This window comes from Vespa velutina, chromosome 21, assembly GCF_912470025.1.
Source record: "Vespa velutina chromosome 21, iVesVel2.1, whole genome shotgun sequence".
NCBI lineage: Eukaryota > Metazoa > Arthropoda > Insecta > Hymenoptera > Vespidae > Vespa > Vespa velutina.
The window spans coordinates 1,175,323-1,187,822 of record NC_062208.1 but is presented as its reverse complement, the minus strand read 5'-3'; the positions used below and the strand labels follow the sequence as shown (position 1 = coordinate 1,187,822).

The 12,500-nt window shown below is 28.8% G+C and overlaps 1 protein-coding gene across 6 annotated transcripts in view; it reads left to right on the top strand.

Moving 5' to 3' along the window:
* Positions 1 to 12,500, top strand: part of LOC124956312 (ankyrin repeat domain-containing protein SOWAHB) — a 241,522-nt gene that overhangs the window by 25,167 nt on the left and 203,855 nt on the right. For all 6 annotated transcript variants that reach the window (XR_007103206.1, XM_047511955.1, XM_047511952.1 and 3 more), the window contains 2 exons: positions 4,939 to 4,974; positions 5,216 to 5,320. Coding sequence is in view for 5 of the 6 variants with exons in the window: in XM_047511955.1 (XP_047367911.1) it covers positions 4,939 to 4,974; positions 5,216 to 5,320 (141 nt within the window). In the remaining variant the exon portion in view is untranslated. The remainder of the gene's footprint in view (positions 1 to 4,938; positions 4,975 to 5,215; positions 5,321 to 12,500) is intronic.

Genomic DNA, 12,500 nt, shown 5'->3' with positions numbered 1-12,500 from the left:
GTTAAATAAAACTTATACTAATCAACTATAACTGTTACTATAATATATAGAAACATTAATTATAAATTATATCTAAGTATAATAAAACTATATTATAATAAATAGAATTAGATTTTAGAAAAAAAAAAAAAAAAAAAAATTCATTATACTTCATTAAGGTATATAATTTACATTATTATATACATACACCGATATGTATATTAAAGTAACTATAATTCATATATATTTTTATATTATATCTCATAAATATCAAAAAATAATTTATTTTCCATCTAAGAGATAAAATAACGCTTAAAAAAATTTTATTTCAAAAACAGAATTAAATCCAACCAATGAAAACGGTCTCGTTAAATTCTTCAAAATTCGATGTCATAATAATTAATTTAATTCGATGTCTACGTATATACTTATACTATGAATACGTATCAGGAATATTTATCAATGTAGGAGAAGAAAAAAGATTAAAAAAAAAGTAGAAAATTTTATATACATATATATATATATATATATATATATATATATATATATATATAATACTTTTTACATCGACTATTATTATTAGATTACATGTATTTCTCATGTGACGTAATATTATTTATTTATCTTTAAATTAACAAAAACAATTTTTTTTTATTTTTTATTTTCTTACCAAAACGAAACAAACAAATATATTAAAATTCAACGAACGATCAAAACATTATCGTTACATTCAACATATAAATATTATTTTAATTCGAGATATTATATATGTATATGTATATGTATAAGTAAATATATACGTACATACATACGTACGAAAAAAAAAAAATATATATATATATATATATATATATACTTACGTATCAACGTGAGAAAAGGAAAGAGAAATAGGATGAAGAGGAGGTGTAGGAGGTAAAGGAGGAGAAGAAAGAGTAGGAGGAGGAGGAGGAGGAGGAGGAGAAGCAAGGGCATAGCACACGAAAGCTGGGAACGCACCTCGATGCACCACCTGACGCTACGGGGGGTCAGTGGTTCTCATTGATACGTTATCATTGTACGACGACGATGATACGATACATTATTAGTCCCGAACAAAATCTCACTCTTTCAAACATTTATTATAATTTTCTTTTCGTTTTCTTTTTCTTTTCTTTCTTTTTCTTTCTTTTTTTTTTTTTTTTTTTTTTTTTTTTTTTTACCATCACTAGTTACCACCAATCGTTAAATGGGTTTCGTTATATTCCTAGGAGAAAGAAAAAAAAAAAAAAATAATAATAATAAAAAAAAGAAAAATTCAACGACCTATCTCGTATCTCTCAGTTATCACGGATTATATTTGATTTTATGCGATTCAGAATGACGATCAATGTCAAGAAGGGACAACCGCAAAAACGATTCGAGAGATTTCACTTAAGGACACGCGCTACGTAGTTTTGTTCGATCGATAGAGATATATCGAGTTCTTCCTACCTCTCGGAGCTAATGATGATTCGGCAAAATTCTAACGTCCCATCCATTTTCTACCCGATGCCGATGTAATTTACGAGGAGTCACGATCGATTCTGGTCGTATGGAGTGTCGATATGAGCACCTCGAACGTCCGACGTAGCCGTGACGAGTGAAAATACAAACGGTTTAACAGGGATGAGTAGTCGTTTAACGTTTCTGGGATCAGAAATCCTTTTGCCCCCTTACCCCCTACCAACCTCCCATCATTTTACTCTCTTTCTCTCTCTCTCTCTCTCTCTTTCTTTCTCTCTTGCAAGTTTCTCTTTTTCCTCTCGTATATTTCTCCTCTTCTGTCTTTCTCTATATACCATACACCACGTCACACATATAAGATATAACCAGCGCACACGATGCACCACGAATGTACGATGACATTGTATGGGATCAAGGTTTAGCAATGTTGCACTCATCCGACAGATTCGACTTTTCAATGATTCAATGATTAAAGCAGATACGAGGGATTTTACGATCGGTGTCGGACTGATATGTTTTATTGAATTGAATACAAAGTGGTGTGTAATAATTTGTTTGATTTCTTTTTTCTTTCCTTTTCTTTTCTCCCTTTTTTTTTCTTTTTCTTTTTTTTTTTTTTTTTTAATCGTATCTATCAATTATACGCTATTAATTGTAGTTATATGATTATGTCAGGTTTGAACAATAATTTGAATGATATGTTTTATTGAATCGAATATAAAATGGTGTGCAATAATTCGTTTGATTCTTTTCTATTTTTTATTGTATCTATCAATTATACGATATAAATTGCAGTTATATATATATATATAATATGTTATATTTAAACAAAAATGTTGATATTATAATTATTTTATTTTATAGAAGACGTAGATGATGTTTCTTGCAAAGGTTATATGTGCGTTATAGATATTTATATTCGATTTTTATCTTAGTCAACTTTTTTTGATTTTAAATGATAAACAATATGCGCTATAAATTGCACTTATATAATTGTATTACGTTTAAATAAATGTTATTTTTAAAATAACGAAATACGTAAATGAAAGTAATTGAGATTGATTTATGATCATAGTCATGATATGTTTTATCATACAAACATTATTACGATATATATCTAATGATTTATTTAATTCTTTAAATATATTAATAATTACGAGTATGTAAGAAAAAATAATTTCCATACGAACGGCATAATAACATACATATATTATTTGATTAATTGTAATATATACATGTATATATATATATATATATATATATATATATATATATATATATATATATATATTATAATTAATTGAAAGTAACATATAAAGATAAAAAGGAAAAGATAATAATTATTTAACAGATAAAAAAAAAATGTGTATGTGTGTATGTGTATATATACAATATATATCATATTTATAGTTAATTAAATTTCTGAAAAATAATTAAATTTCTTGAAAGTAATTTTTATAAAAAAAAAGCACAATAATATACATATATATTATAATTAATTGAAAGTAATGAATAAAGATAAAAAGAAAAAGATAAAAATTATCTAACAGATAAAAAAAAAATATATATATATATATACACCATATTTCTAATTAATTAAATTTCATTATTAATAAAATCACTCCGAAAAGAAATTAATTACAATTATTATTTCTTTTTTTTTTTTTTTTTTTTTTTTTTTTTTTTTTTTTTTTTTTTTTTTCGTAAATCTCTAGATCATAGAATCGTAAAATTGTAGAGAAGGAAAAAACAAAAAGAAAAAAAAAAGAAAAAAGAGAGAGAGAGAGAGAGAGAGAGAGAGAGAGAGAGAGAAAGAAAGAGATAGAGAAAACAATAATAAAAAGATCATTCAGATGAGTGCATTGTCATTGAAAGTGATTACATAAGCATTAGCAACAAGCATTGGGAAGTTTTGCCTCATAGAATAAATTATTAGATTCGTATATAACAATTCGATGGTTTGAGCACGTTCATGCTACGTGTGGCTTCTCACAGCTTTTACGCACGTAAATTGTTGAATTATAGTAACCTAGAAGAGAGAAAAAGGCTACGTTTGACGCGATGCATCGTCATCGATGTGTAGTTATGCAAGCATTTGCAACAAGCATTCGAAATTTTGCATCGGGGAATCGATTATTGGATTCGTATTATGTCAATTCGATGGTTGAAGCACGTTCCTTTTATTATGTTGCTAGTCATTGGTTTTTACGGATTTTCTTATTGTCCCGTTTTTCACTTTTCTTTTCTATCGGTGTTAAATAGATACGAGAAAGAGAGAGAGAGAGAGAGAGAGAGAGAGAAAGAGAGAGAGAAGGAGAAATGACAAGATTTTGTATCGAATTAATTTTTTTTTTTTTTTTTTTTTTTTTTTTTTTTTTTTTTTTTTTTTTTTTTTTTTTTTTTTAGCATGATACGCATCATTCGAATTGAAATTGATTCTTTGAACCAATCGGAATAATTTTTATTTTTATTTTTTTTTTTTGTTTTCTTTTCTTTTTATTTATTCGTCTATTTCTTTTTTTTTTTTTTTTTTTTTTTTTTTTCTTATCACTAATTATCCATGTAATGGCGTTAACGCCAAATATCGTATACTAGAAAAGGAGGAGAAAAGAGTGGTATTAAAAAAGATTTCGTTTGGTTAGCCATTTCTTTTTATTTATTATTATATTTATTTATTATTTAAATATTTATATATTTATATATTTATTATTTATATTAGATATTTATAAATATTTATAGATATTTATAATTCGTTATAATACGACTCAGGTTCCGAATCGAAATAGATCTCTTTTTTTCTTTTTTTTTCTTTTCATTTTTTTTTTTTTTTTTTTTTTTTTTCTTTTTTTTTGAACCAATCGATTGTCTCTTTCTTTACTTTCTTTTTTTTTTTCTTTCCTTTTTTTTTTATTTCCATTCTTCTTCTTCTTCTTTTTCTTCTTTTTCTTCTTTTTATTCATTTTTCGATGGCGTTTAATCGAATAAATGAAAAAGAAAGAGAGTGACATGATTTCGTATTTGTTTAATATTTTATTTATTAACAGAATGATATCCACGCAACGTCCGAATTGAAAATGACTCTTTTCTTAACAAACGATTAATTGTTTTCTTTTTTCTTCCTTTGTCACTACCTTTTATTTTTCTTCTCGTTTGTCTTTCGTGTTTCATACAAAAAAAAAAAAAAAAAAAAAAAAAAAAAAAAAAGAAACAAAAAAGAAAGAAAAAGATAAGAAGAATGAAAAGCTTCTTATATTTAATGGACAATCATCATTTATCCATTTGTACAATTTATACAAAATATATAATCGGATTGTTCAATTTGAAAATAATTTTTTTCTTTTCATATATGTATGTATATATATATATGTATATATATATATTTATATACATAATTGAGGAATTTTCTTCTTTTGTAATTTTTTTCTCAGTTTAATTTTTTATCTTTTCTTATTTTTTTTTTTTTGTTCTTCTCCATAGGGTGCCGACGAAGAGGACAGTGCTTCGGTTGCCTGGGTGAGTTAAATAAATTTATATCCATAAAATTAACATCTTCGATCTGTCCGTCCATGTAATAAGAACGAAAAAATTTCTCTTTAGACTTTCTCGATCCTCGAGATCGTCGTCCTTTCTAAATATATTAATTTTCCAAAGATTCGAGTTTGAAAGTATGTACATACGTACGTACGGTTTGCATGGATCGAAGACACGATCTATATCGATCTGCATCGTTTGACTCGCCTTTCTATTTCCAAAGCAATTGGATGGAAAATCACGAGAATGGTTGGTGAAAGCTGCTCAAGGAGATTATCACGAACTTGCGAAATTGGCTGCCGAGGAACCACGTCTTACCGGATTAAAGGTAAGATCAGATCTGTTTATTTTATCTCGCAGTGAGTGGTGTAAAAACAAAGAGGAAAAATATTTCGAAGAAAAGCATAGGAATTAATTCTTTTTTTTTTTTTTCCAACGTTGATTTTCGTTAGAAAAGAACTTTTTTTTTCTCTTTCTCTCCTTTTTTTTTTTTCTTTTTTTGTTTTTTTTGTTTTTTTCCTTTAATTGTCATTTACGAGAAAACAAGTCAACCGGTTGAGTGGATAGACAGATAGATGAATGGGAACGGTTATCGGCTTTCATTGAGTTACGAGCAGAATGGCTCAGCTGATAATGACAAAGGTGTTGTTGTCCGTTCCTGGGCCCTTCTCATACCTTCGGAAATATAATTACAGTGTGGTTTACCGTGGTTTGGGGCCCCTACGATCAGACGCGCCCGTTATTACACGCACGGTGGAACTTAACACCTGCGGTGTTGTAAATTCGCCGTTTTCGGGGTTCCACTATTGACAGGTCAATAAATCTCTGTGTGTGCCCTGTTTGCAATCAAGGCCTGCCTGCTTGCTTGCCTGCTAGCTTGCTTGCTTGCTTGCCTTCGGCTCTCTTACTTAGATACGTATATTTGTTACTCGACACGTGAACGTTACGTGAATACGTATATAAGCGGAATTAGATATAAAATTATTTTAATGGGGTAATGGGATTTGAGGAGGAAGAGTTTGAAATTTTTTTTCCTTTTCTTTTCTTTTCTTTTTCTATTTCTCTTTTTTTCTCTCTTCTTTTTTTCCTTTTTTTTTTTTTGTTTTTGTTTTTGTTTTAACTTTCTACTTCCTCGTTTGTGTCGATGCCACGATTATTATTATCGAATAGATAGAAAGTTTTGCGATCGAACGATTCGCGTTCGATGTTAAATACTGAGAAGATAAATTCGATGGAGGTTTTCTTTCCGTCGATGAAGGAACGATTTTATTGATTATTATTATTTTTTTTTCTTTTTTTTTTTTTTTTTTTTTTTTTTTTTGACGATAAATCTCGAAAATAATTTCGTAACTCGAGGTTCGAGATTCAACGTTTCTTTTTTTCTTTTTTTTTCTTTTTGAATAATTCCTGTTAGATAATTTTTATCTTGAACCGTTCCTTACGATTAATTGGAATTCCAAAAAAAAAAAATTGCAATTAATTAAACGATGGATACCAACGAATTTCGATTTATTTCGATTGAAATATAAACGTTGATTGCCGGTACAGTAAGATCGACACAGATGAATTTTGGAAAAAAGGAAAAAAAGATTTTCAAACTTCGTTATATAATAATATACGATTATAAAATTTAAGGTACAAGAATCGATCTATCGAAGTGTCGAACGTTTAAATAGAAAACTCGAGATTCTAAAATTATTGATTTTAAAAGAAAGTCGATAAATCGATCGATTGAAATGTATCGATCCATTATAAAAAAAAAAAAAAAAAAAAGAAGAAAAAAGAACAAAAATAACGATTATGTAATTAACGAGTTAATAACGAAACGAGTTAAAATCATCGATATCGACAGAGATCGATCGATTGAAATGTATCGATCCATTATATATAAAAAAAAAAAAAAATAACGATTATGTAATTAACGCGTTAATAACGAAACGAATTAAAATCATCGAATATCGACAGAGATATATACGTATACGAAGTGATACATAATTTAACAAGAACAATTAATACGATTCAATTCCATCGATGATCTATACGATCATTTTGATTCTATTCGGGAAATCTTGAATGAAATAGTAAAGATCGGATTTCGATAGATCTAAGAGAAAGGATGAAACGGTAACGGGTTTGCGTTCGTGTTAGTTAGTTAAAGAGAGAAACGAGACGAGAATAGAAGAGGAAGTAAGAGGGAGAGAGATAAAGATAGAGATAAATAAAGTGAAAGAGAGAGAGAGAGAGAGAGAGAGAGAGAGATAGTTCGACCGCACGGGGGCTACGCGTTGAATTCATTCCGCTGGACAAGCTTGCCCCATACCAAACTCCCATAGCTACGTCGGCCTCATCCCATGGGATAAATTGGCCGAACCCGCGTGTTTGCGGATAACATCGCCGCGATATACGTTCGTCTACTACTACTACTACTACTATTACTACTACTACTACTACTACTACTACTACTACTACTACTATGACCTACGATGGACCCTTTTTGCCCTCGCGAATTTCTCTCCCTTTCTCGTGAAAATTATCCAACCAACCAAGCTCCTCCAGTCTTTTATTCTATCTGCATCTTCGAATTGTTTCTCTTCTTTTTTTTTTTTTTTCTTTTTTCTTTTTCCTTTTCGTGATCTTTTTCTCTTTCTCTTTTTCTCTACTTTGTTGTTTATCCGTCTCCTTTCTTTCTTTCTTTCTTTCTTTCTTTCTTTCTTTCTTTCTTTTATTTTTTTTTATTTTTTTTTTTTTGTACTTAACGATGGCCAAGATTGTTTTTTTAAGATCAAAGTATGAATGTAAATGATATTCCGAGATAATTTTGGACGATTTACGCTTATGTGAAAATATATTTTGATTAGAAATTAATCACGATTTTTTTTTTTTTGCTCTTTTTTCTTCGATAATTTATATCACGTTGAATGGTGGTTCATTTTTCGTGCTAACTATCCAACCTAATTTTTACATTCACGTTCTTACTTTAGTTTCTTTTTTCTCTTCAACTTATAATACTACATCCTAGGAATTTTTTTAGTTTATCTAAAAAAAAAACATTCATTCCACCTTGAATGTGTAAGCCTTGTACGAAATTATAAAATTCTACTTATGATTCACGAAAGTTATGAAAGAATATTTTTTTCCCTCCTTTTTTCGTTGTAATTAACAAAAAATGAAAAAAAAATTCGCATGGTCAAATTTTGTACGTCAATTTGATAACAAGAAAGGAAAAGAAGGAAAAAAAGAAGAAGAAGAAGAAGACGATAGGACTGTTTTGAGTTCCTTTCTTCGAAATGCTTCGAAAAAAAAAAATAATAATAATAATAATAATAATAATAAATAAGTAAATGAAAAATATACAAAAAAACGTTTCGTTGATGAAAGTCGCAAAATCGTCAAATTCATAGGATGATATTTGCTCGAATAATAATGAATTAATTAATCCAAAAAAAAAAAAAAAAAAAAAAAAAAAAAAAAAAAAAAAAAAAAAAAAAAAGGAGAATAAAAATTAAAAAAGAAGAAAAAAGAAGAAAGATACATATTAATGAGGATTGATAAGTCAGTGATAAAAAAAAAAAAAAAAAAAAAGGGGGGGAAAAAAATAAAAACAAAACGAGAACGAGAAAAAAGTGACAGAGTGACAGGAAAGAAAGGGTGATGAGTTGTGGCAAGGGAGAAGGAAGAGGAGGATGAGGGTGGGGGCAGATGGGGGAGGAGGAGGAGGAGGAGGAGGAGGGAAATTTAACGTCAGTAGGCATGCCAATTAATCCCTCGGTAATTAAATCAACACCGAGGCTGATCAACGTTCGTCCTCCCTCGGTCTTTCCTTCCTTCGACCGCGTCCATTCTTCCTCGGAATAAATAAATCGGACAATTACCCGGCATTCAAATCGAGAAAGAGCGAGTTTAGTCGGACGCGATTGAGTGAACGGGAGACCGATCGCTCTCGTTCATTTGCAATCCACACGCGCCATTCTTGATTCGATCACGTTGTTTTACCCCGATTTCATTCTAATCGATTCTATCGAATTAATAAATTTAATTCAATTCTTACATATTCTCTCTCTCTCTCTCTCTCTCTCTCTCTCTTTCTTTCTGTCTCTCTATCTATCTCTCTCTCTCTTTCTATCTATCTATCTATCTATCTATCTATCTCTTTATCACTGTTTGTTTGTTGTTGATATAGAAAAAGAAAAAAGAAAAAAGAAAAAAGAAAAAATGAAAAAAAAAAGAAAGAAAGAAAGAAAGAAGGATTGAAAGCAATATAAGCAAATAATAGTTATGGTATAATATTGATAAATTTAAATATAATTGAGAATGAAAAAAATTTGTCGACATTGATAAATTTAAAATGTAATGGTTAAAATTGTTTGCTATTGATGAATTTTTTTTTTTTTTTTTAATATAATTGAAAATGAAAGAATTTATCGACGTCGACAAGATTTAAATACAATTGAAAAATTGTTTGCTGTTGATGAATTTTTTTTTTTTTTAATATAATTGAAAATGAAAGAATTTGTCGACGTCGACAAAATTTAAATACAATTGAAAAATTGTTTGCTGTTGATGAATTTTTTTTTTTTTTTTTAATATAATTGAAAATGAAAGAATTTGTCGACGTCGACAAAATTTAAATACAATTGAAAAATTGTTTGCTGTTGATGAATTTTTTTTTTTTTTTTTTAATATAATTGAAAATGAAAGAATTTGTCGACGTCGACAAAATTTAAATACAATTGAAAAATTGTTTGCTGTTGATGAATTTTTTTTTTTAATATAATTGAAAATGAACAAATTTAAATATACATTTTACAAAATAAAATTTAAATAAATAAAACAAAATTTAAATATAATAATTGAAAGTAAATAATTCGTTGATATTGATAAATTTAAATATGATTGAAAATAAATTGTAAATAATTATGATTGATAAAATTATATGCAGTATGTATTACAAATGAATTTGATTTATTGACATATTCCAAAAGCAGGGGAAAAATAAAATATATATATATAAAATTGTGATGATATCCTATAAAAAAAGAGAGAAAAAAAAAGATCTAATACCTAATACCAAGAAGAAACATCGAAGTTGATCGATTTTCAACATTTTTATTTATACAAATCCAAATAATATTTTTTTAATTATATTTCTATGAAACAATACCATATTATAGTTCATTCAGATATATTATACACATATATTATATATATCATTTGGATATATTATTTATATATATATATATATATATATACATATTGATCTAATGTATTACTCAAAAAAAAATTCGAATCTATTTAGATCATTCGTTCGCTATTATTTAGTTCATTCATAAACATATTACGTATCTATTCATTCTTGATTTAATTAAGATAAATTATAATGATATATTGAAAAAATTCATTAGATATTTGATCGTTGTAACGTTCAAACGAATAATATAATGCAAAGAAACGTTAGAATGTCCTTTGGTATATTAGTATTTATTCGGCGAATAAAAAGAAAAAATCGATTAGCTATTTTTGGCACGTTAACGTGACCCTCCCCCCCCCCCCCCCCCCTTCTCCCCTCTTCACTTTACCAAGGTACCTTTTATTATACCTATAGTTTACAAAAACCGATGTCAGAAGTCACGACGCGTAGAAAGTCCACCATTTTTTATTTCCTTTTTCTTCTTATTCTTCTTTTATTTCTCTCTCTCTCCCTCTCCTTTTTTTTCTTTTTTCTCTCTTTTTCTTTCTCTTCTTGGATAGTTTACGAGCCCGTATTAGAGAACCGTTCACACACGTGGACTACGTGATCCGTGCCCGGAACGTTGTACATGGCCATTGTATTCGGTGGGTCAGGTGTACGTAACTCCCTCTCTTTTTCTCCTTTTTGACTTTTGTCCATGGTTTGGGGTACCGTTTGCCTCTATTATACTTTATTAACGTACGCGTCTGGCATTGAGATGTATTACGACTCTTTGATTCGTACGTTCCTCGGAAATGCAGGACGGGTGCATCGTTTTTAAAATGTTGACATCATTTGTCCCTTTCTCTATCTCTATCTCTCTCTCTCTATCTCTCTCTCTCTCTCTCTCTCTCTCTCTCTCTCTCTAATTTTTTTCTACACACATAGATATTAGAAATTATAATTAAATTATAATCATAATATCTCTATTATTATATTAATTATAATAATCGATGTAAGGGTTTTTATTATTATTATAAATTAAGGGAATATATATACACATACACACAAAAAAAAAATATATATATATATATATATATATATATATATATATATATATAACAATCAACTATTCCCTTATATTCCCCTAAATCTTTCTGGGTTATTTCGTTTTATTTATATTATAACTACAATCTTACGATCGAACGTTCTTTAATGACTTTGCTAATAGGAGGATGATTATGATTTCGAAGGAGGCCCGTTGGCACGTAGCAAGACGCGTTTGCGTGCTATATATACATATGTATATATATATATATATATATATATATATATATGTGATAAATAAAATAAAAAAAAATGTTCAGGGAGAGGAGCTATCGACGCGTTATATATCGACTGGTCAGTATACGCCTTGGATTCGTTGTCCATGTATTTATCTTGTAGAATCGAACGGCTTTAATAACGCCAGGCAATCAGAAAGACGACGTAACCCTTTCTCCCCTTACCCCACCTCTTCCCAACCTCCGTTACCCCTCCGTCTACTCTTCGTCTCCTCCTCCTTCTCCTCCCCCATCCCGTCCACCCTCTCTCCTCTTCCAGTTACCCTTCACTCTCTTCTACTCGTGCTTCTACATTCACGGTATACGTATCGATAAATAATAACCATTTGTATCGGATTCTAATTACTCGCTCTAAGCAAACAAATAAACGGTAGGATGTACCTGTGAGAGACGTGCTGTGAGAGGTAGGCTTAATGTTATGGTGGCTCCGGGCTGATTTAAGGAGTGTGGGACCGCCCACCTTGAAGATGCATTTCGGCGAGACCGATCGGTCCACCTGTTATGAGCGTTTCAACGCCACCGTTTCATTCTCTCTTTTATACTCGTCAGAAAGAATAAGAGAGAGAGAGAGAGAGAGAGAGAGAGAGAGAGAGAGAGAGAGAGAGAGAGAGAGAGAGAGAGAGAGAGAGATGGATTTAAGATGGACAGACTATAACTTCGTTATATCGTGTGTCATGGTTTAATCGAGATTTTGTGGAACATTTTTTTTTTTTTTTTTTTTTTTTTCTTTTTTTTTTTTCTTTTTTTTTTTGTATAGAGTGTTAATGATATTTGAAAAAGAAAAACAAAAAAGAAAAAAGGAAAGAAAGGAAGATATATTGATCTCCCTATACTTTATTTTTATTTAGTTATTTATTTATTTATTTTCTTTTTTTTTTTCTTTTTTTTATTTCTTTTTTTTTTTTTTTATCAAATTTATATATAAATTTATTAAATCTATACAAATCTATATATATTAATTTTAAATATTCATTATATTTTTTTATTAAATCTAAGAA